The sequence below is a fragment of the Heterocephalus glaber genome, unplaced genomic scaffold, assembly GCF_053883595.1.
Source record: "Heterocephalus glaber isolate CG9 unplaced genomic scaffold, H.glaber_assembly_v1.0 deba00001689, whole genome shotgun sequence".
In the NCBI taxonomy this organism is placed as follows: Eukaryota; Metazoa; Chordata; class Mammalia; order Rodentia; family Bathyergidae; genus Heterocephalus; species Heterocephalus glaber.
The window spans coordinates 8,765,726-8,790,199 of record NW_028258414.1 but is presented as its reverse complement, the minus strand read 5'-3'; the positions used below and the strand labels follow the sequence as shown (position 1 = coordinate 8,790,199).

The 24,474-nt window shown below is 51.5% G+C and overlaps 1 protein-coding gene and 1 pseudogene across 18 annotated transcripts in view; both read left to right on the top strand.

Annotated features, from left to right (window-relative positions):
- The window catches only part of Megf11 (multiple EGF like domains 11), a 300,131-nt gene that overhangs the window by 139,109 nt on the left and 136,548 nt on the right, over positions 1–24,474 (top strand). For 16 of the 17 annotated variants that reach the window (XR_015446493.1, XM_021237045.2, XM_013076211.3 and 13 more), the window contains one exon: positions 5,434–5,526. The exons of the other annotated variant lie outside the window; for it this stretch is intronic. Coding sequence is in view for 15 of the 16 variants with exons in the window: in XM_021237045.2 (XP_021092704.2) it covers positions 5,434–5,526 (93 nt within the window). In the remaining variant the exon portion in view is untranslated. The remainder of the gene's footprint in view (positions 1–5,433; positions 5,527–24,474) is intronic. 17 annotated transcript variants of the gene reach the window in all.
- Positions 5,554–14,108, top strand: LOC101718146 (tubulin alpha-1A chain-like; annotated as a pseudogene). The gene is made up of 2 exons (XR_015446494.1): positions 5,554–7,747; positions 8,006–14,108. The product of XR_015446494.1 is annotated as a tubulin alpha-1A chain-like (transcript).

Sequence of the window (24,474 nt, the reverse complement as noted above, 5' to 3'; positions counted from 1 at the left end):
ACATTCCCGGGAGAGGGCACTCAAGAAAATATCTGAGTCCAGCATGGTGGCACTTGCCATCCTGCCTCAGCCTCCCAGGATCGCAAGTTGAGGTCCACCCTGGGCAGCTTTGTGACAGTGAGAACCTGTCTTAAAAAAAAAAAAAAAGCTGCTGGTGTAGCTTAGTGCCAATGTCCAGTACTGCAAAAAACAAAGAGAAAAAAACCCAACCTTTAAAAAGCCTACTGTATGTGGCATGACCACAATACTGACCTCAGGGACTACAGGGCACAGTGATGCTCAGTGCCTGCTAAAGAGGAGGGACTTCTCCGAGGTTTCCCTCCCCTTTTTCCACTCACAACAGCTCCTGGCATCCATCTGAGCAAGGCCATCGATAGTAGCATGGGTTTTCACTGCATCATCTCTGTTGCTTCTCCCTGGTCCCCAAGGGAAAGAGGGACAGAAATGGAGTGCTGAGCTGCATCGTGGCTGCACACTCTCGGTTCCTCGGGGTAGACTCAAAGCACCGCTTTAGAAAGGAGCACCAGCATTCTTTAGGCTAAGTGCCTTTGGGACCATCATAGTGGGGAGTGAGTACCTGATAGAGGAATGAAAGGGAGAGACCTTAAATGTCCCACAGTCCAGTTTCCTCTATCCAGGGACTCTACAGCAAGGTCTCCTCCCCTGTAAAGCGCATAACATAAATGCTCCAGGCTTTGCTGCCCAACAGCCTCTGGAGGACTCCACTGGATGATATAACAGTTGTTTTTTTTTTGTACTGAGGATTGAACTCGGGACCTTGTGCTTGCAAGGCAAGTGGCGGCACCACTGAGCTAAATCCCTGGCCCTGGAGGACTCCATTCTGTCCTTGGAGTGTGGAAGCAGCTATGCACGATTTGTTAATGATGGGCGTGGCTGTGTGCCAATAAAACTTTATTTACAAAGACAGGCAGCCTGCAACTTTGGTCCCAGAGTCCTAGATTGCCAACCCTGCCCTACAAACTTGTAAGTCCTCTGTCTTCTGCTTGTGTGTCACAGGACCAGCTCCTCCCTACCTGGAGAAGCAGCTCCTGGAGCTGAGAGCTTGTGCCCACATCTCATGGCCCTAACTCAGTGCTGTTGCCAGAGGAGTGGAGGAAAGGCACCTGGCCCCTGTGATTTCAGAGGGAAGTTCCCTAGGCCTCAGGAGATGGGGTTTAGGGACCAGAAGGGATGAAAGCAGAGAGACAGCCATCCAGGTGGGTCCTAGGGGTGAGCAGGAGGACAGCTTGTGGTGATTCTCCCTCCAGGAGACCTCAGGCCTTATCTGGTGGTGGAGTCCCGATTTGTAGGAGAAGCTGCAGGGCCAAAGGGGAGGGTGGGTGGCTCAGTATTTATGAGGTAGATGCACCCATGCCTGGGCTTGTTCTGCAGTCCACATTGCTGTCCCTTGCTGTGGTTACCCTGGACCACAGGCCTAGAAACAGCACAGGCCAGGGGACAGCCCCAGAGACGGGGGGGTGGGCTTGTGTGTTGCAGGGAGAGCTCTGGGAAGACAGGTGCCCCCTCCTCACATGGACTGTGGTGGGCTCTGGGGGGACAGCTGAGTGTGGGACCCACAGACGTTGAGCACCTACTGTGTCCTGGGTAGCACGAGGGCTCTAACAAGATGGATAGGAAGCCGTCTGCGTCTCCCAGGGAATGGAGGTGGTAAAGGAGGACAGCTGACTCCCTTGAGGCATGCTGGGATAGCCTTTGACAGAGGCTCAGGCATGTGTGTGAAATCCCTGAGCCCCAGCACATAGTAGGTGCTCAAAAAATGGTACCACAGGAAGTGGTAACGGCTGTCAGCGTGCTTGGCTTTGTGTGTGTGTATAAAATGATCATTGCAGCTCATGCAAATCAATCACTTACAGTGTGCCTGGGTACTGGTACTTTGCATGTATCATTTCATTTAACCTCTGCAGCACCCTGTGCAGTAGGTACTACTGTTGTCTCCATTTTACAGGTGAAGAGGGATCCCGTACCATAACTATAATAGGTAGACCTGGAATTCAGTCTTAGATCATCCTGTTGTCCCCTCCCTGGCCCCTGTTCCCCAGCAGCACAGGCCCCAAACAAGCGAGTGAGGGTGGCCGTGTGTCTGTGTGGGGGGAAACCAGCTCAGTGTCACAAGGACGCTGCGTTAGTGTCCGGGGAGACCCTGCTAGTGGCCCCGGTGAGGCTCCTGCAGCTCTTGCTGTGCCCCAGGCCCCGCTGTGGACACCATCAAGTTGCTTGTTCCTCACAGCTCCTGTCACTGTCCCCCACTGAACAGATAGGGGTGACACAGGAATGGAGGTGACCTGAGCGACTGAGTCCAGACCTCTGGGTCTAGACCTGACATCCTGGATCAGTCTGTGCTCTTTTTTCTCTTCCTTTTTCACAGTACCGGGGATTGAACACAGGGCTTTTGAACTGAGCTACTTCCCAAGCCCATTTTTATTTTGAGATATGATCTCCCTAAGTGTCTAAGTTGTCCAGGCTGGGGTGGAACTTGGCATCCTCCTGCCTCAGCCTCCTAGAGTACTGGGACTACAGGCATGCGCCATACCAAGCTTAGCCTGTGTTTTTAACCACTGATCCCTGTTTCTCCCAGATGTTCCTAGCACACCAGGAGGTTAGGAGCAGGACAGGTGGTGGGGAGCTGCCCCCAGTCACACGGCTGATTCTGTTGAGCCGGCACTGGGGTCCCTGCCCATGAGAGCAACAGCCCTGGAGAAGCCACTTGACAAAAGTCCCATATAGAGGAGGAAGAGGAAGAGGCCAGGAAGGCAGAATCCTAAGCCCCCCTCCCAGGGTCAGCTGTGTGGGATCCAGGTTCAGAGCAACCTAGGGAGCCCTCACTCTGGGGCAGCTGCCTTACAAGACCCAGGCCTCAGTGGAGGGGCTGTTGCCTTGGCTGCCAGGTCTTGGGGTCCCAGAGGGCTGCCCCAGCTCCCGGGAGCATCCTGATTCCCACATTCCTTGCACCTCAGGTGACTCTGCTTGCAGCACTCCCTCCACCCGTGTTCAAACACAAAGTAGCCCAAATGCCAGATGCTGCTGTTCACTGTCAGTATTTCAGGCTTCACGTGATGCTGTCCAAACACCACCATGAAATATGAACAGATTAAGGTTTTAACAAGCAAACAGTGCAGATCCCAGCCATACCAGGACAATGAGTGGAGGGAATGGCAAGGTCAGGAGGGACCACGGGGACACCGGCTGCACCCCTGGAGGCCCAGGGCTTGTGAGGTGTCTGAAGGGAGGTGCTCGACAGTCTGCCCTCAGGTCCCTAGACTTTGGGATGGACCAAGAGAAAAGACAGTGGAGTGTGGCACTTGATCAGAGCCCTTGACCTTGGGAGAGGGCAGTGATCAGGTCTCTGGGGTCGGAGGGGGACAGCAGGCAGGACACAGATGTCCTTTCCAGACCTCCCTCCCTGCTCCCTCCAGCTGGCCCAACAGGGCTCTCAGTGTGTTGAAGCAGCTGCCGTGGCCCCTGTTGCTGGCCTTTGCTGACCCTCCTGGGGGCTACAGCACCCCTTGCTGGTCCCTCTGCACTGACGCCCCCTGAGCCGCATGGGCCAGGGTCGGGGGGACACAGCCTGGACTCACGAAGGCCCCATGCTGTTGGCCCCCTCACTTCCCTCCACCTTCAGAAGCCTCTGTCTCTAGGAGCTTCTTCCCCAAGAGCCTTCCTCCTTGGGTGAGAGGCCACATACTGTCCCTGAGGTCACAGATACACAGCCTCAGTTTCCCCGTTTTGAGGTCTCTTCCAGCCCTGGCATGCTTGCACCCTCTGAGGTGGCAGAGATCCCTGCAGTCCAACAGCAGCTGAGGTGGCTGTGAGCTAACCTGACAGGCTGTCACGCAAACAGGCCCAGCTGGAGCGAGCAGGGACTGCAGCAGCTCGTGGGGGTAGGGACAGGAGACAGGGCAGGGCCATCGGCTGAGGCCAGGGCTGGGAGCTGGCCAGGCTCAGTGGCTGGCATTAGTAGTGAGCCAGGGGGTGGATGCCTGGTGTCCAGTGTCGGGGGCGAGGGGGGACAGTGACCCATTTGTACTTATTTGGAGAGGGACGGGGATGGCAGCGGGCGTGGCAGGCTTCAGCCTTGCTGGGGCCCAGTGAACTGTGGCTATAACTGAGCTGGTCTCGTGAGTTGGGGTCTAGCCTGGTTCCCCAGTGGAGCTGAGGTAGCCGCTCCCCAGAACTCCAAGCAATCTGTGGATGGGTCCTCAGCCCAAACCATAGCCCTTCCAAAAGCCGCTGTGCAGGTGAGGACCCCGGTGCCAGGCTGACCGAGACCACAGGTGGCCCAGGGCACCTGAAGTGGCGCTGCTGGGTCTGCCTTGCTGGGCACCTGGACAGAGGCAACGGCTTTGTGAGCATCTGTGTTCAGGAGGGACCAGGCCACTACTGAGAGGGACTTGTCTAACCCGGCAGTGCCTTCCTAGTGGGCATTCAGGCCAGGCAGCCGCTCCAAACCCACTGTGGTGGCCACTTGCCCCCCAGCCTAAGCCAGGATGGCAGAAGTTCTCTGGGTGCTTTCTGGCCAAAGCCCTCATCTGCATCCCCTGGGAATTGGACGGGGTGATGGCAGCTGCTGATCTCTGAAGCTTTCAACATGGGTGGGGCGGTGGAGGGTCTCTAATCCTCCCCAATGGAAGAGATGGGCAGAGCTCTTAGGAGCAAAGGATGACCTTGAGAAAAAAGTGAATTCTGTCAAAAGTTGAGTGAAATAACCTCCCTCCCTCACACTGCTGTCAATAAACCTCCTCGGCAGAGGCGCTGGGAAAGTTTGCTCGAGCGGAGCCTCCTGGCTTGGAGGCTGTAGCATTTGACTCTGTGATAAGAAATTGCCAGGCGCATTCTAATTACAATTAGCATCATCATGGATGTCTCTCTTAATTACTTTCTCATAATTAGCTGTTGCTTTTTCTCAGCATTTGTATACTTTGCAGATTCGCTGACATTTGAGAGCCCCAAATAGGGACATTTGGGGAGGGGGGGCAGAAAGGTGGGGGCAAGGTCTCAGTTCTTCTCGGGAGCCTGGGACATTTCCCGGCCTTTGAAGGAAGCAACTGAGACAAGAAAATGCAAATGAAGGGACAGGTGACTTCCTGTGCAGAGTGAGCAGCAGGAGGGGACTGTGGATGAGGGGCTGGTTTGCCAGGAGTCTCCAGAGGTTAAGCCCCGGGAAGAAAGTTCTTTAAAAGCCACCAAGCCTTGTCATTTCTGGGGGTTGGGTTTTACTTTAGGAAACGAGGCTGGGACAAAACGCACCCTCGGTGGATCTCTTTCAGTTAATTAAACTGTGCAGGCCTTGAGCTTGATTTCCCCCAGCCAGCGATGTGTCCCGAGCGTCTCTGGCACCAGGGCGTTGTGACACAGCCGGTTCTGCTGCTCCTTGCCGGATGGCTGGCTTCACTGTTGTCTTTTGCTCTCCCGCAGCCCTGTGTACGGAGGAGTGTGTGCACGGCCGCTGTGTGTCCCCCGACACCTGCCACTGTGAGCCCGGCTGGGGAGGCCCTGACTGCTCGAGCGGTGAGTCTAGGCTGTGACTCGGGCGGGGCCGTGGCAGTGTGTGCTGGCTGCTGGGCTGGGTGGGCATCGGGGAGCAGGGGCCTGCAGTACTGGAGATGGTACCTGTGGGGGTATGGGTGAGGTTCTGTGGGGCTGTGTGCGTTCCAAGTGGAGAGAGTTGTGGGGTCGTCTGTACGACCTTGGCTTTTGGTGGAGCACCTCCAGATGTCCCTGAGGGCCAGCTGGCTGCAGACCCAGAAGGCGCCATGGACTAGACCCGGTCCTCGGCTTTATTAGGTGCCTCCACAGGGACTGTTTATGAGACTGATGGGCACCAGGGAATCCTCTGCCAGGAGCCCAGCTGGAGACAAACCCTTCCCTCTGGCGCATTTCTCCCAAGTGTTTGCAGAGGACACTCAGCCAGCTGGTGGTTGGTTAATGTCACAGTCTTACCGGATTATCAGAGGCCATGGCTGGTGTGGAAGCCCAGGTTTCTGCCTACTTTGGCTGGGGCAGAGTCTCTTTATGGTGACCTGGCCATGACATGGCCAAGCTGATCTACTAGGTTCCAAGCCTCATTATGTAGCTATCATGGGGGAGGGGGGGCTTCGTGTCCCTTACCCCATACTGACTCAGTGGCCGTGCAGACTTGGAGAGGATCATGTTGGCCTCGTGGGGGGGGGGGGCGGCTCTTGCCCTCTCTTGCTCTCCCTGCTGGGTTAGAACCATCCAGTTTAGGTCCTTTTTTCTGAAGTCCCTGAGTGAACCCTCACTGTCTGCCTAGCATATGAGCAGCTACCGGCCAGAGCAGCCAGGCCATGACAGGAGACATGTTGGTTGGGTACTATGTCTTGCTTCCTCCCGGCCATGCTGTGCTTTGTATAACTTCACTTAGAGCGGATCTTGGTTAAAGGCCTATCAGAGTTGGGTCTGGAGGGCCCTGCGGGGATGGGTCTGCCGCCCAAGTCCAGTGCTGAGAGCCGCCCACTGGAGGTGACACCTGGCCCTGCGTGCATGTGACTCCCCTTGCTGGGGAGGTGTGGGGTGGACACAGTTCTCAGGATGGTCCTGAGCAGTGGGCAGACACTGTCTTCTCAGGGTGGGGGAGACGGAGTGATGGTGGCACTTGGTGACCAGGACGTGGCCATTCAGAGTAGGTCTTGTCCCCAGAGTGAGTTCGCCAAACATAGGGTTAACAGTCCTGTTACTTGGCACAGAGTTAAAACCAGTACCGCTGGGCCGGGGGGTCTAGCTCAGTGGCACTGCACCTGCCTCGCAAACGCAAGGTCCTGAGTTCGATCCCCAGTACCAAAAACCCCCCCAAAAACCAAAAACCAGTACCGCCATCAGGCTTGGTGTGGAGTGGTCCCCAGGCAGCTTCTGCTCCGTTAAATGCACCTGCAGTAGCTGAAGCGCCACACACTCAGGTCTCCATAAAATACTGAGGAGCCCATGGGAAGTCCTAAAAGATGGCTTCCAGGAAGGTTCTCTTACATCAACTGCCTAAGAATTGCACTGTAAGAAGCAGCAACCTCTCCACAAGTGAGTGCATCTCCATCCACGGTGGTCAGGCTGGTGTCCAGATTGGCAACACCTGCTGGGAGCTCTACTGCCTGAAACGTGGCATCCAGGCAGATGGCCAGATGCCAAGTGACAAAACCACTAGGGGAGGAGATGACTCCCTCGGCAAGACTGGTGCTGGAAGACACATGCCCAGGGCAGTGTTTGTAGACCTGGTACCCACAGTCATGAATGAAGTACACACTGGTACCTACTGCAGCAATTCCACCCTGAGCAGCTCATGACAGGCAAGGAAGATCCTGCCAGTAACTGCCCGTGGGCACTACACCATTGGCAAGGAGATCATTGACCTCATTGTGCACCGAATTTGGAAACTAGCTGACCAGTGCACAGGTCTACAGGGGTTTTGGTTTTCCACAGCTTTGGCAGGAGAACTGGCTGTGGGTTCACCTCCCTGCTGATAGACCCTCTCTCCATTGTCTACACAAGAAGTCCAAGCTGGAGATCTCCATTTACCCAGACCCCCAGGTTTCCACAGCTGTAGCTGAGCCCTACAACTCCATCCTGAGCACCCACACCACCCTGGAGCACTCTGATTGTGCCTTCATGGTAGACAACAGGGCCATCTATGACATCTGTCATAGAAACCTCGCTATTGAGTGCCCAACCTACACTAACCCGGATAGGTTGATAGGTCAAATTGTGTCTTGCATCACTGCTTGGGGAGGTTACTCGAACTCAAACCCTGAAGGACTCTCAGGAAGCACTGCACAGGGATTTAGTGCAAGAGCTCCAGGCCCAAACCATGACTCACTACTTCCTAGTTGTATGACCTTGGGGAACACATTAAGATCTCTGAGCCTCCTTTTCCCTGGAAAAAATTTTGAAAAAATAGTCATATTTACCTCACAGACCTGTCTTGAGGGTTAAATGAAATAATTTAAATAAAGTATTTAGTCCTGAAATGTATTAATGCTCGCTGTTGCTCCTGATGGAGCCTTGACTATTGATCTGACAGAATTCCAGACCAACCTGGTGCCCTGTCCCCACATCCGCTTCCTTCTGGCCACATGTGGCTGTCATCTCTGCAGAGAAAGCTTACCATGAGCAGCTTTCTGTAGCAGAGATCACCAATGTCTGCTTTGAGCCAGCCAACCAGATGGTGAAATGTGACCCTCTCCATGGTAAATACATGGCTTGCTGCCTGTTGTACCATGGTGATGTGGACCCCAGAGATGTCAGTGCTACCATTGCCGCCATCCAGACCAAGCGTACCATCCAGTTTGTGGACTGGTGTCCCACTGGCTTCAAGGTTGGCATTAATTACCAGCCTCCCATGGTGGGGCCCGGTGGAGACCTGGCCAAGGTGCAGCGGGCCGTGTGCACCCTGAGCAACACCACAGCCATTGCTGAGGCCTAGGCTTGCCTGGGCCACAAGTTTGATCTGATGTTTACCAAGCGTGCCTTTGTACACTGGTACGTGGAAGAGGGGATGGAGGAAGGGGAGTTTGCTTAGGCCCGGGAGGACATGGCTGCCCTAGAGAAGGATGATGAGGAGGTTGGTGTGTTTTCTGTTGATGAGGAAGGTGAGGAAGAAAGAGAGGAATACTAAAAATGTCACAAAGGTGCTGCTTTTACAGAGAATCTTGTTCTGTTTTAAAAATTGAAAAGTTGTGGTCTGATCATTTAATATGTAGCAGTGTATGCTCTTATATACAATTACTGACCTATGCTTTATAACATATATGCTTTGTTACAGACCCAAATTGTCCATTTCTCTGCTGGGTTTTGAATAAGGTATTCTCTGTCCTAAAAAATAAATAAGAATAAAAGATGGCTTCCAACCCTGTTTGGGAGGAAAATAGCATTGAATTAAGGGAATTTAAAGGTTCTCACTTTCACGATCACTCAGAGCACTGAACATTTAAATGCCCTGTGGAGGTTTCCAACCTCTGCTTGGATCCCTCCAGTGACAGGGAACTTACTACTTCCCGTGGAAGCATCTTGTGACTATTGGAAAATTTCCCCTTCTATCCAGTGGAAATCTATCCCTGGCATCTACACTTGTTTCTTGCCTGTGATAAAGGCCAAGGGAGGCAGGGTGATGGGTCGACCGGAACTTCTCCCAGGGAGCCTGGTGGACAAGGCCTCAGGCTGTGTACAAAGACTGCAGCCACTGAGTCCCCATAGAAGAAAGCAGGGTGCATCGGTGAGCCAGCTGTTCAGGTACAGAAGACAGCCACCCGCTCCCTCTCTGGCTTCTTTTCTCCCAGCTGCTTTATTTCTCATGTGACTTCTGGGCTGGTGTCTCCTCCCACAGCCCATGGCCTTTATTCCCCTAAAATGATTGCTCCTACGTCTGACCACACAACTGCAGGTTCCATCTGACCAGTGTGGAAAAATAAAAATGGAGATTGCTACCATTTATTGAATTTTACTATGCATTAGGCACTGTATTTATATACTCGTTTAATCTTCACGACAACCTTATGATGTGAGAATTATAAATGGCCCCATTTTACCAATGAAAAAGTTTCAGCACAGAGAAGTTAAAGATGTTTCAACACACACGGAGAATAAATGGTGGAGCCAATACCATCACCCAGACAAAAACCTGGGTCCTGTGCCTGAACTCTTAATTATTTTCTTCCTTCTGTGGACCCCCCCTTTTCTCCTCTCCTCCCTCCCTCCCCCTTTGTTTTTTTGTTTTTTGTTTTTCTTCTGGTACCAGAGATCGAACTCAGGACCTTGCGCTTGCCAGGCGGGTGCGGCGCCACTGAGCTAAATCCCTGGGCTCCACTTTGTTTTTTTGAGACAAGGTCTCACTATGTAGTTCAGGCTGGTTTTGAATTTACTGTGTATCCCAGGCTGGCCTTGAACTTGCAGCAATTTTCCTGCCTCAGCCTTCCCAGTGCTGGGATTACAGGTGTGCACCGCCACACCCTTCAGGGTGCTAAACCTCTCATAATCCAGCCTAAGGTGGAAATAGACCTTCAATGGGAAATCATAGTTGCTCACATGGGAGAGGAGGATCTGCCTAAAAGAGATGTCGGGGAGATAGAGGAGTCAGGCTCGGGATACGAGTTGCTAGCAGCCTGGGCCTGCTTGCCAATATGCTGTTGGACCCCTGGCTGCCTGCCATGGGCCCGTGACAGGGGTGGCTCAGGTCTCAGTGGGTGCTGTGTGTGTCCCTAGCAAGCTCTGAATGGACCTGTACATGGGACACCTTTGCAGAGAGGCCTCGGTTTGGTTCCATTGGAAGCAATTGCTGGTCTGCTTTTTTCTTCCTCTCTCTGATTCCATGTTGAAAAGAAAGGTCGAAGCTCACCAAACATGTAGACAAAAAAGGAGGCCCCAGAACCTCCCAGAGATGACCACTGTGGCCCTTTGGGTGCTTGTCCTCTCTGTCACTTCTCTAAACATTTGTGTATACAGCTTCTTTCAGAGCACGTGTGCGTGCTAGTCCATAACTTGCTTTTTAAATTCACCTTTAAGTCATGCTCTCCCTCATTTCCTTGTCAGTAAACCTTAATCTCCTTTTAAATATTTCAGGACCTGGTGGAATTCCTGCTATGGATTACCAAATGTATTTAACCAGTCTGTGTTGTGGAACACGAAGGTTGTTTCTGATTCTTCAGGATGGTGGGTCCACCATCCTTTATCCATGGTCCTCAGGGCTTGTGGGTTTCAGAATTTACAATTTTCCCTGGTTAAAAAAGTACATGGCAACTATGTCATGTGTAACACGAACCCCCAACAGAAACCAGGCAGCACCCTGGGGGAAACCATAATTTTCTGCAGTGACACATAACATATCACGTCTAGTGACATAAAGACAATCCATAACCTCAAATCAGTTCCACGTGTAGTTTTACTGCTACATGAATATTGGCACCGAACTTCAATATTTTGTTTTAGATTTTTGGATTGCAGATGTATGGATAAGGGCCTGTGGCCTTGGCTAAAAATGTTGCAGGGATTCTTCTTGTGCATATATCTTTGTCCCTTTGTCCCAGTGTATTCTTAGGATAAATTCCTGGAAGTGGCAGGGTGGGTTATAAAGATCCATCATCGGGTTCCTGCCCCTGCTCTGCCCTTTGTGGCCGCCCAGGGATTTATGAATCCAACAGTCATGAAGGGGACAAATTTAGTACTCAGGTGGGGGTGAGGACTTTCCATTCTTTTACAGACTTATGACCCTATAGCCTAATTCCTTGAAGGCCTGGACCAATCTCTTTCCGCTCCATAAAGGAAGAGGGCAGACTCGTGAGCTCTGTGGATAGTCCCGAGCCGTTACCTGAACCAATATGCGGAAGTGGAGTGGCTGCGTGCTTGGCCATAACCCTCCATCCCATCGAATAATGAAGAGTCGAGGCTGGAATGTCAGTTTATGCTGAATAAAGACGACAGAGTGACTCTTATTAAATTGCACTAATCTTGCAAGTAGAGATAAAAAGAAAAAAGTTTTCCTATATTGAATGTCTAGCTTTTAAAAGTAATTAGGAAGATTAAAGCACTGACAATGATTGAGATAGAAACATTATTCATAACTTTTATTTCTGTACTGGGCAATGATCCAGTATATTTCATTTATGAGGTTTGAGCTGTAAGGAGAAGGACGTGAGCCAATTCCTAAATTAAATATGCCCTGTTAACTTTTATAAATGATACCCAAGAATTAACTTGGAAATTTAAGCTTTCATTGTATTATTTAATTATTGTAATTCCCGGGTCCCTTGTCTTTGTTCCCATGGTGCTTTGTAGTTTGGCTTCTGGGCAGTAGAATGGGATTTGGGTTTTGGTCTCAGGGCTCCCCAGAAGGGGTAGGGTAGATGGAAAGAGAGTCCTGCCTCTCCACTGCCTCATTGTCTTCCATCTTCTTAGTCCCCCAAGCTGGTCTCATTCACGCACGTAGGAGGACGCACAGGACAAAGTGCCAGGACAGGACCTGGCACACGAGGGCCCTACTGTCTGGCAGCGCCTTCCCCAGCCCAGATGCAGTGCGAGGCAGCACTGGAGCAGCCCAGTCATGGAGGCAGCAGACACCAAGCCGGGCCCCAAGTCAGATCCCCACTGGCAGCCACTTCTGCCAAGTCCAGTGAGTTCTTATCTTGCATGATGTGTGGAACCCCTGGCTGACTCGGCTCTGAGCTGTCTTTGCTGATGAAAAGCAAACATTTACCAGCTCAGAAATATACCCATACTCCTGGGCCAGCTGGGGATTTGGTGGGTTAGTGCATCTCAGATGGAGGTGTGTGCTTGCTGGAGACTTTAAAAAAAAGAAAAAAAAGGTCGTAAAATATACATAGCACAACATTTCCCATGTTAACCATTTTCAAGGGTACAGTATTGGGACATTGGTCCATTCACATTGTTGTGCGACCCTCACCACCATGCAACTCCAGAACTTTTTGTTTTGCCAGCTGAAACTCTGCATCCATTAACCACAGCTCCCCAACCCCCTGCCCCCAGAACACCATGCGCTCTGCTTTCTGTCTCTGAATTTGACTACATTGTGCTTCATATAAGTGGAACCATAAAGGTTCATCCTGCTTTTGAACTGGTGTATTTCATTTAGCACAGTGTCCCCGAGGTTTATCCATGTTGTAGCATGTGTCAGAATTTTCTTCCTTTTCAGGGCTTTTGTATAGAATACATTTTCCTTATCCTTCCTCCTGGCAGTGGGCACTCAAGTTGCTTCTCCCTTTTGGTTGCCATGAATACTGCTGCTATGAGCACAGGTGGACAAATGCTCAAGCCCCCACTTTCATTTCTTTGGGGTTTAGAGCCAGAAATGGGGTCTTCTGGGTCACCTGTAATTCCATGTTTAGTTATTTGAGGTATCGCTCTAACAGTTTTCCACAGTGGCCAGACTACCTTGCATTTCTCCCTGCAATGCGTGATAATTCCACTTCCTCCACATCTGCAATGCTTGTTATTTTCTGCTGTTTTTTGTTTTTTCAGTATAGCCATCCTAATGGGTGTGGAATAGTATATTATTGTGGTTTTAATTTGTATTTCTCTAATAATTAGTGATGTTGATCATCTTTTCATGTACTTATTGGCCATTTGTTCAGCCTCCTTAGAGCAATATCTATTGCAACAACCCCTTGCCCATTTTAAAATCAGGTTGTTTTTGTTGATTTACAGTTCTTTATCTATTTTATTAATTTTTTGGGGGGGGTACTGGGGATCAAACTCGGGAACTTGTGTTTGTGAGGCAGGCAGCAGAACCACTAAGCTAAATCCCCGGGCTTCTTTATTTTAATATTAACCCCTTTCTGAATACATGATCTGCAAATATTGTCTCCTATTTTGTGAGTTCCCTTTTCACTCTGCTGATAGTGCCTTTGATGCATAAAAGGTTTTCTTTAAATTTTGATGAGGTCCAGTTTAACATTTTTTTTTCTTTTGTTGCCTTTGTTTTTAGTGTCATATCCAAGAAATCATTACCAAATTCAATGTCTGAAGCTTTCTCCCTATAGTTTCTCATAAGAATTTTGTAGTTTTAGCCTCTTACATTAGGTCTTTGATCCACTTTTTTTTTTTTTTGAGACAGGGTCTCGCTATGGCCTTGAACTCGTGATGATCCTTCTGCCTCAGCCTCCCAAGTACTAGGATTATGAGCATGTGCCACCATGCCAGACTTCATTTGAAGTTAATTTCTGTGTATATCTTAAGCTAAGGCTCCAACTTCATTTTTTCTGCACGTGGATATCTAGTTTTCCCAGGACCATTTGTTGAAAAGATTTTGCTAGAGATTCTTGAAGCTAGAGTTTAAATCTTTCTCTATGTAATTGCATATTAATTATCTGATCATTTAAGTATTGTTTCTTATATTAGAATAAATATAGTTTTCTTAAAGTGATAATGTGAGTTTATGGTGAGACTTTTGAGACCGTGCCAGGAGCTTCCCCGAGGGCAGGACTACTTTAGGGGTGAAAATGGAGAAGGATGAACAGGTAGGAAGACCCCGACCAGAATTAGATCTCTGGGCTGGTGACTGGTCGAAAGGGTGGTTTAGCAGGGGTTGGGACCTGAAGTAAGCCGGGGACTCTTCCATCCCACGGGCCGGGATGCCTACAGCACCCCACTGGCTGTGCCAAATTGGCACAGGGGCTCAGGTACTGTCCACGCTCTATCGATAGTCTTGGGTGCTCTGGGAGTCTCTCCATCTTTCCTCACTGCTCAATGCTTCCCTAGCAGAGCTGGAGTCCTGTGAACCCCACTGCTGTGGCTCTGGCGCCCTCTCTTCCTGCAGCTGTCTTCACCATTCCTCTCACATAGCCACATCCTCCTGGCTTGGAGAGTTTGAAAGTGTGGCTGGGACCCTGGAAGCTGATCTGTGGCCACCGAGATCTCACAGTTCAACTTGAAACCATTGCATCAGGAGCTGGAAAGGCAGCCTCGGGAATCGTCTGTTCCACTCCTTCCGTTATACAGAGGGGCAAACTGGGGCCCAGAGTGGGGAAGCAGAAGGTACCTGATGTCACCCAGGTGGGCAGCGGCAGGGCTGCAGTGCCTCCAGGGCTGCCTGGGCCTCCCATGTTCGGTGCCTTTCATCTTCCGCAGCCTCTCTCGGAGGTCAGGGCCGCAGTGGGTCTCATCACAGCCGAGCAGACAGGCCATGTGGTTCTGTAGACCTCTGGACAGGAGACCTGGGGTTTGGACCCTCCTGGTGCCTCCTCTGCCGGGCCCGGAGCCCACCTTGGGGCAGTGGACTAACTTCTGATGTTCAGTCAACTCTTGAGTAGTGGATCTGGGATCAGGACCAGAACTGGTTTCTTCCCACAGCTCCATCCTGAGAAGGTGGACGTTGTGTAAGTTCAGGCTGTTGTAACAAAAATATCACAGAGAAGAGGAATGTACTCCTCACAGTTCTGGAGACTGGAATCCAGGAGCAAGGTGCCGGCTGATTCTGTTTCCAGTGAGGACTCTGGTCCTAGTTTGTAGACCAACATCTTCTTGTGTCCTCATGTGGGAGAGGGAGATCATCTCTCTCCTGTCTCTTCTAAGGGCACTGATCCCATCAGGAGGGCTCCACCTCATGACGTTTTGAGCATGGAAAGGCCTCACCGCTACACACCACCATATTGGGGATTAAGGAGGCTTCAATATATGAATTTGGGAGGATGCAAACATTCGGCCCACAGCACGGCTCTGTGCCCTAAACAGGAAAGTTGTCTCCTGTCTCTGACTGGGTGCCCCTGGCTAAGTCCTTCCTTCTCTGTGGGCCTCAGTTCTCTCCTCTGTAGAATGGGAAGATTTGTGTGGCTCTTCCAGCCCTAAAATCCCGTGATGCTCTGTTTCTGGGAAATAAAAATCCAGCACTCTGGCAACCTTCTTGCTGAGCCCAGATGGAGAGAGTCCCCTCCTGACAAATCCTCCCCGGTGTGGCCCTGGATGGCCCAGGTGCAGGCCGGCACTGCCCAGGAGGGGCTGCACAGAGGGCACGGTGCCAGCCGGAGCCGCAGCTCTCTCCCGGTTGTGCTTTTCACTACATTGAGCCGCTGTCAAGGTTAAAGCAACTTCAGATGAATCTCCACAAAGCAATTACACTTGCTGTTCCAGCCCCCGGCACCTCGCAGGCCCGCCTGTGCCGCCTTCTGCCGGCAGCTGGTACGTCCGTGGGGTTCCCCGGGACAGTGGGCCCTGCGCACTGGGGTGCAACCACTGTGACGGGGACAGAAGGGAGCTACGGACACACGGCAAGTGCTTTTCCAAGGTCTGTGAGCAAGCGGGACGGCTGTTCCCTCAGAATGCCAATGTTGAGCAGAAGAAGAGTTAATAGCTGGGCCCAGCCTCGGCAGGCGGCTCACGTTGCCCTATGCCGAGCTCTGTTTAACACACGTTTGCCGAAAAAGACCAGGAGGAGAGTGGAGAAGCCACAGCCCAACCTCAGTCCTGAGTTCTGGGGTCCAGGGGCTGCAGAGGTTGGGGGGCAGTGGTAAGAAGGTGGCCCCATTGGCCTCTGTCCATCTTGCTGCTGTTGGCCGTTACCTCTCCCTGCAGTTCCCACCTCCATCCTTTTGAGACAAGTGGTCTCAGTGATGCTCTGGGAGCCTGTGGGGAGGATGAGTCTTCCCTTCCACAGTCACTTTACCCCAGAGATGGCTCTCACGGGATTTAGAGGGAGTGGACATGTAGGTGCCCTGCCCTCCTGGGGACCCAGCCCATTGTCAGGATGAGACAGGGCGGGGGGGGGCAGCCTGTGGAGACCCCAGGACACAAGACTGCAGACAGCTGTCCTTCCTAGCTGTCGTGTTCTTGTGACAACACCCCCACTCCCTAGGAGAGGACGGGAGACCTTCCCAGAGCCCCAGACAACTCCTAGGAGCCCCAGGGCCCAGCTCAGGTTGAGGGGCCTCTGCTTCCCCTGGGGTCCCCCCTCTCCCGCTCTACCTCTCCAACAAAGAGGCCCTGGGACAAACAGCCTCGGAGCCCTGGCACACGGGGCCTGCCCTGGAAGTCAGGGTTTGTGCAGGGGAGAACCAGGAACTGGATGGCCCTGGGGATGGGGGAGCTGCATGTGCAGGGGAGTTGGCAGAGGAGGAGGGAGGTAATTCAGCCCAGCTCAGCTCTGGCCATCTGCTCCTTGAGAACAAAATTAATAAATAAATGACACACAGAGAGTCACCCTGGGGAAGTGGCAGGAGGCAGGGGTGGGAGGGCCTGCCCAGTGCCAGGAGCCAAGCTGGCATTGTCGTGTGGGGCTGGCAGCAGGTGCCAACCCCCCCCATGGCCCCATGCGGGCATGGAGAGGACACTGTGCCCCATGCACAGGCTGTGCTTCCAGGAGTGGCCTGGGCAGGATCCCAGCGGAGCGGGAGTCATGATCGCTCTGCCTGCACCTGCCATCCAGGGACAGGAAAGGAAGAGGCCTGGAATGGTGGGGCCTAGTGAGCCCTGGATCTGCTGTGGGGTGGACCTGTGGTGACCTCATGGTTGCAGCCCTAGAGTGGGGACAAGGACCCCTACCTTGGGGATGAGGATGCTCAGCGGCCCAAGTTCTGTAGACGTGTTCCTAGCAAAGTGTAGGGTTGTGGATGAGGCAGAAGGGACACGGCCACCTGGGCTTGGCCCCTGCTGACTGCTTGCCTAATGCACCCAGCACTTACCCCACCACCACCACCACTCTGCTCTACAGAAACTCAACATCCTTATCCCTCTTTCAGATGAGGAAACCGAGGCCTGAGGGCACACAACGAGCAAGCAGCATGGGCGGGGTTTGAACCAGGCTGTCTGTTTCTGGAGATCACACTTGAAACTCCTCTTAATACCTCTTCACAGGGCTCTCTGCTGCCTCTCTCAAAACCTTCCCATACTTGGAAGATGTGGAGGTGCAGAAAAGCCGAGGGGGCCCTCTCCTGAGCCCTTCTCTGCAGCAGTCCCCAGGTCTTGCTCGTCCCTGGGACCTGGAGTGCCTCAGGAGACCTGGCACAGGGTGGGCACTCAGCAGGGGCCCAGCTGGACCCAGTCCATCTGCTTTCCCATTTGATCACCTCTTCTCTTCCTCCTCAGTGATGCCCTTGTGGTGGGGCTGGGCCTGGGGAGGAGGGAGGGGCTCTATTGAAGGCTTGAGGGATGCAGGGCCATGTTGCTTGACCTCCCAAAGCTTTTAACCTAAAACATGTGCCCCAGAGATTGTGATTGAACCCAGAGTCAGAGGTCATGTTCAGTGGGACAGAGGAGAAAGACGCCGGGAAGGTGGAGGAGCCAGAGCCCCAGGAAGGATGCGATGTGAGGGTTCAGAGATGGAAACAGAGGATGTTCAAGGACCACATAAGCAAAGGGGCTGAGTGGCGAGCCAGCCCAGTGTGGTTGGAGTAAGGGTCCCAGAGGCCTGGGAGCCAGGCTGGGTGGTTCCTACAGCAAGGCCTGGGAGCTTGGATGTGACTCTGTGGACTGTGGCAGCCCCTGAAAGTGCATTTTGCATCAGCTGAATCTGTGTTGTTTCCTGCTGGGGGCAACTCCTTCACCCTTTCTTCTCCCACGTTACCTGTGACCAGCTCTGGGCCTTGGTGTAGGGCGAGAGGGGTGCTGGAAGTTGTGCTCTGTACCTGGGCCTGACTGGAGTGACTGAAGGACATATGGCAAGCTCTCCTGGCATTGGGAGGGAGCAGATTGGATGAGGGGAGCCCACTGTAAGAGTTGGGGAATGGATCTGGCAGGGGGTGAGCTAGTGAGGCCAAGTTGGGCGTGTCCCCGCCTGACACCTTCTGCTTCTCCGGCTGGACCAGGGAAAGCAACCTGATGACCAGTGGATTTCCAGGGGGAGCACTTGGGATGACCCTATTGTCCCGGGCATCTCTGGCTCCTGGCCCACCTACTAGGGTCAGTCCCACCCTCCACCTTCAGTCCCCAGACCCCAGAGGGACGCCCGAAGCAGGCAGCCCCTGCAAGAGAGTCTGCCACAGAACTGGGGAATCTGTCACCCTGTAATAAGCGAAGCCCATTCTGGCAGGCTGGGTAATAGGCCTCAAATTGAATAATTAATAAAGTTATAAAAATATGTCTACTATATGGCCAGAATAATTCAGCCCAATTAGAAGCAATTATTTCTTGCAGTTATGCCACTCGATATTTTTTATGAACAGCTCTAGCAACAAGACAGGATTCCCAGGTTTGACTATCTGCTTGAGAAATTCTGTTGAAAACAACCCTTCCTAGAATTTATTCAGTTGAAGAATAGCTATTTTTCCTTCTGTCCATCCATCCATGTATCCATCCATGTATCCAGTAGATATTTTGTAAGCCTCCTCCGTGTACCAGACATGGTGCTAGGTTCTTGGCATATGGAGATAAGAAAGACCTTGCCCCCACCTCTCTCCTAAGGAGCCCCCAGCTCAGGCCAGTTCTCTTTGAGTCGTGGATCTCTTGCTCCTGTTCCTCTTGACAAATCCTGCTGAATATGGTTTGGGGTGCCTAGGTTTGTGTGTGTTTGTGTTTGTTTTTCCCTCCATCTTTTTCTCTGTTATGAACAGAGAGAGAGAGAGACAGATAGACAGACAAAGACACACACACAGAGATTCAGACTTAAACCTGGCTCTGACCCAGGGAATAGGTGTCTTTGCCCAAGGTGGTTCGACTTCTTCCTCTATATTTGAGAGTTTAGGGATCTCCTGGCTTCTAAACACCCAGTGTTCTGGGTTCCAACCTCCTATCAGGTAGTTACGGGGGACATGGGATCTGGTCCATGTGATCTGGGACAAGACATGTTTGTGGCCCATTTGTAACATATGAAGAATCTCTGTGCCTCTGGGAGCTAACAGGGATGGAAGAATCAAGAAATTTAGGGTTACCAGTTGGAACCTCACATTTGCTTCCTAGAACATTGGACATAAGTCAGTCACACTTTATGGCCTCCTGCAGGATATCCTTCTATACATCTGATGTTATTTTTGCAATTAAAACGTCTTTCTGATTCTCTCCCTAGATGTGAGATCTTTTCTTACAGTTCTAAACCATGGTCAGTTTGTGTCTCCATTGAGCCCTTGCCGGAAGCCCAGACCTGTGCTAGCCTAATCTGATAGAAATTTCTAAATGAGCCATCTTAAAGCTACTGAACATTTGCCGGGGATGTAGCTCAGTGGTACAGCACCTGCCTGGCAAGTGCAAGGTCCTGAGTTCAATCCCTGGAACACACACACACGGCTACTGAACATTCATTAGGAGCCTGGTAGATTCGGATCTCTGAGGGTGCAGAAAGACCTAGGCCTCCACCTTGACCCAGAGAGCCTCTTGCACTTGGGTTTTCTTCGCTCCATTGTGAATTGGAGTGTCAGAATCAGCAACTTTGACACTGCACAAAGTGAAAGGCAAGCTGCAGACTGGGCAAAGATACTGCAATACCTAGAATCTTCAAGGATTAAAACCCAGAATATACCTTTATAATCCTACAAATCAGTAAGATCAGCCATACACAAACACTGGCAAATAAACATGAACATGCAGTTTCCACTAAAAGGATGTTTGGGTGGGCAGGAAGCGTATGAAAACATGCTCACCCTAGTAGTGCTCAAGGATATCCAAATTAAGACCAACAGATCTGGCTGTATCACACCCGACAGATTGGGGAAAACTGATTTCTGATAATACCAAGTGTTAGTGACGATATAGGCAAATAGATATCCTCGCTTAATGCTAGTGAGAGTGTGAATTGCCAGTCTTGTTTTAGGGAACAATTCAGTAATTTTAAATAAAGTTGCACTTCATAGAAACCCTATAATACTGGGGATTTCAAACCAGATTAATAAATTTCCTGTTCTCTCTTTCACCTCTCTTTTTTCTCTCTCTTTCCCTGATACTTTTAAATCTCTTCTATTAAGTTTTTTACAGTGGGAGAATTACATTGATTACTGAATATTACATTGATTTCATGCATGTCCTCTGGGTTGCAGCCTGCAGCTCGCTCTGGAGATCCCCTCCAACATGAGCAGCCCTGAATTGTTTCTTGTAGTGGGGACAAGCTGCCTGTAACACGGAGGTTCCTCCAGAGGGAAGTGGGTAAATCGTAATATATTCATACAGTGGAATCGCCACAGCAGTTAAAATGAATGAAGTAACATTATACCTGTCTACCTGGGTGAATCTCAAGTATATCATATGGCGGGGGGAGCAAATTGCGGAGGGCTACGTACTTAGCATACGGTATCATTTATGTAAGTTTAAAAGCATGCAAAATAACGACTGTTATTTATGGGAATAATTAGAAGTAGCAAATGTATAAAAGCGGACACAGAAATGTTAACATTAAAGCAGCTTAGGTTACCCCTGGGGAGGGAGGGGATGGGTAGGGAAAGATTCACAAGGAGTAAGTTCAACTGAGTAATGTTTTACATCTAAAATAAAAACTTGTAGTAAAAATGGGGAGTGTTACAATTTGTTTGAAGGATACACTGTTTCAGTGTTTCTCTGAACTTCACAGTATACTTGGAATTTTCATAGGCAAATGAAAAGGCCTCATCTCTTTCTCCACCTGTCCACACCCACACTGATGTGGGAAAAAATGTGTTCATTTCTGCACATCTCAGGTGTTTAGTTTAGTTCAAATATTTATTGGGTGCCCGGGGTGGGTCTGGTAATGGCAGGTTTGAGGTGCAGGGTGGGCAGGAAGGTAGGGAGCTTATTACAGGGAAGTTTGGAGCTCAGCAGGGGCCATAAAAAGCCGGTAAACATTCATTTGGAAAAAGTAGCTCAGGCCCGGGACTTAGCTCAGTGGTGCCTCAGCCTGCCTGGTAGGGCAAGGTCCTGAGTTTGATCCCCAGTACAGGAAAAAAAAAAAAAAAGAAGAAGGAGCCCAGAGTTCAGAACCTGAGTCTCCCTGAGGAGTGGAGGAAGGCTCCGTGAAGGAGGAGATCAGAATGGAAATGGGCTCTGAAGGATGGATAGAGACTGAGTGGTTAGAGACTGGAAGGGAGAGGAACCTGGAGCTCCGAAGAACTCAGGTCTGCATAGAAGAAGAGGTCACCAGGCATCCGGATCTCTAAACAGAAGTACTGGAGCAGATATGCTTCAGATGGTTCAGGGCCCCCAGGAGAGGCGATACTGGAGCTGAGCAGTGGCGCTAATCAATCAGGGGTGCCTAGGACAGCTGGGTTCCAGGGGCCACAGGAGATGCAAGATAATGCACTGCCAAGGAAGGTCACCGTCTCTCAGGGACAGTGCATGCCACCTCCCATCCTTGGACACAGGCCTCTGCAGTGAGGAAGGGGGACAAAGTTCTGCTCAAATCCCAGACTGCAAATTTATTTGACAAGCTCCCAATAAATTCCTCATGCCAGAGGCCTGGCCATCCGTCTCCATGGCAGGGCAGAGGCAGCAGTGGGGGTGGATGGTAGAGCAAGTGTCTGTCTTCGATTGCTCGGGGATACAGCCACATGTCTTGCTGGGAGGCGAGCCCCTAAATCCTCATCTGACTTGCTCCCCTCCTAGTAAATCTGAATAGTTTAAAATAACTCCTTCCGACCTTGAGGCTAGTGCCAGCTTTCTGCCATCCATCAGCCTTGGCCGATTTCTTATTAAGGTTCTGCTGTTCCCTTGGAAAAGTCGCCACCTTAAATCAAGGGGCCGATAGGGCAAGGAAGAGACAGAGGACCTAGAGACAGCAGGGTGACAGCAAGTCAAGAAGATGAGCTTCCTGTGTGCTGCCGGGGCCTGCCCAGTGACCTCTCAGGGCTCTGGCTCTGCAGCTGCATGAGGGCCCATAGTTGTCCATCCTGCAGTGCTTGCAGAGGCTTCTGGGAGGAGCTCTGCTGAGAACATCTCCCCTCAGTCATCCAGGTGGCCTGCAGGGAGAAGGCTCAGGTGAGGCTACCTTACTGCCCTCTTCATGTTCACTTGCTTGGGAACATGGGCCACTTCCTCCATAAATTTGTGTCTGATGACTTTTGTGTGTCTTTTGGAGATAGAGCAGTAAACAAGACAGAGAAGATAGTTGAAAAAAACAAGCCCCAACTTTTTAACTGTACATGACAACAGGTAACTTCAAAGGGTGGTAATTGCTGTGAAGCAGATGCAACAGAGGAAGGAGCTGGGAGGTCAGGTGAGGACTCGGGGGACATCAAAGTCAAGCCCCAAATGCTCAGAAGGAGCCAGGTGGAATCTGAGGGGCTTGTACGTTGGCCAAACTAAATCTTGGTATATTTTTGACTCAGCAGAACAAAATTTGTTTTATGCGAGGGAACAGTTGCTAAGCCAGGCTCTGTAAAAGATTTATAAATGCATCAGGAAGTTCCTGCTCACGCGGTGCCTGCAGTCTAGTAGATGTGGCCCTGCACCCTGAGAGGAGCTGTAGGGTAGGGCGGGGCGCTTGGGGACTGAGGCATGGAGCTGCAGGTGCAGAGGGCACAGGTTCCCTCTAGCCAGGATGGGCAGGGAAGGGCCCTGGGGAGCAGTGCTCCTGCAGGGAGTAGTCTGGTGGGGGCGGAGTGAGCTCATTTACTCCAGCAGATGCTGGTTCTGGGTGGGTGCCAGTGCCCTGTTAATTACCTGAGAGAACAAGACGAGATGAGACGTTTCTTGGTGTGCAGGAATGCAGATGACATGCATTGCCTCATCGGCAAAAGAATCACCAGCAAGGAGGAATGTGGAGGGGGAACAACACTCTCCTAATCCTTGGCAGCAGAAAGCAAGCGAGGCGTGGATTCTGTGTCCCTGGCTGTTGCTGCTGCCAAAGGAAATCACGGAAGTTTCCCCGAGCTTTTGCACTGCGTGTCTCTCGGTTCTGGGTCACAGCCTCGACTGGGAACCAGAGCCCCTGATGGTGCAGGTCAGGGAATGACAGATCCTGATGCAGCTCAGGGCCTCTCTGGGGAGGGGACTCCGTATCTGCAACCTGCGGTTGAAAGGAGCAACACTGGTCTGGAAATCAATACAGTTTGCTTAGCAAATGCAGATTAGCAGCGAGGACTTCTCTGCCTTTGCTCTCAGCTGGAAACTTTTCTCTGCATCAGTCACAGCCAGGGGATCCATAAGGCAGCCAGGAAGTGTGGTGATTGGCTGTCACTTTCCCTGGCTGGTGCACCACCCATTCTGGAGACCTTGGCACTGGAGGACAATGGTTGCCCTTCCCTCCAAGAAGGTAGGAACACCAGCAAGTAAATCCAAGCCTGAAGACATGGCTGGTGTGCCAGGGAGGAGGGGAGGCTGCAGAGCGAGGGGACAGTTGTCTAAGGTGGACCTCGGGTGCTGTTTTCATCTCTGCCTGCCTGAGTGATGGTTGGCCCAGAATCAGAGGAAGGATACAGGGAGCATGGTCCCCGAGTTACAGCGAGACAGGCCACACCATGAAACGGATGACTGCCGTCTTCTGGTCCTTGAGGGCTGGGGAGAGGAAATGAATGCAGAGTTTCTTTCTCGACTCTGTTTTTCTTATCAAAATTACCCTAGAATCCTTGATTTCTGGGACTGCTTGACTCCTAAAACCTGGGATGGAGGCAGAATATTATTAAACACATTATATGTGGTGGCCCTGGGCCAGGCGCTCGTGGACATTGATGCCACTCAGTCCTCCTGCAGCCTCCTGCTTCTCCATTCTTCTCCTCTGATGGGCGAGGAGGAGCTGAGGGTGGGCGGCCGAGGGCAGGGCTGGGGGAGTCTGAAGAGCATTCGCCTTTGCACAAATCCATGGAGCCTTCAGAAGTCGGTGAGTGGGGTTCTGCCCAGTCACCCCTGCCCAAGCAGAGCCACCTCTGGAGAATACAAGATGACAATCGCATGGTGTCAATGAACCTCTCTTCTGCTAGCTCGGTGGCAATTCCATGACGCTTGGCGCCCCTCCTGTCAAAGATACCCATGGCCCAGCAGGGTGGACCGAGGCAACTTGGAGTCCCTCACCAGTGTGTGGGGCAGGTAACGTCCAGGTGGGCTGTGCCTTGGGTACTGGGGGACAATGGAAGTTTCCAGAGCCCAGCTCCCTGGCTCCTCCCCACGAGCTCTGACTGAAGG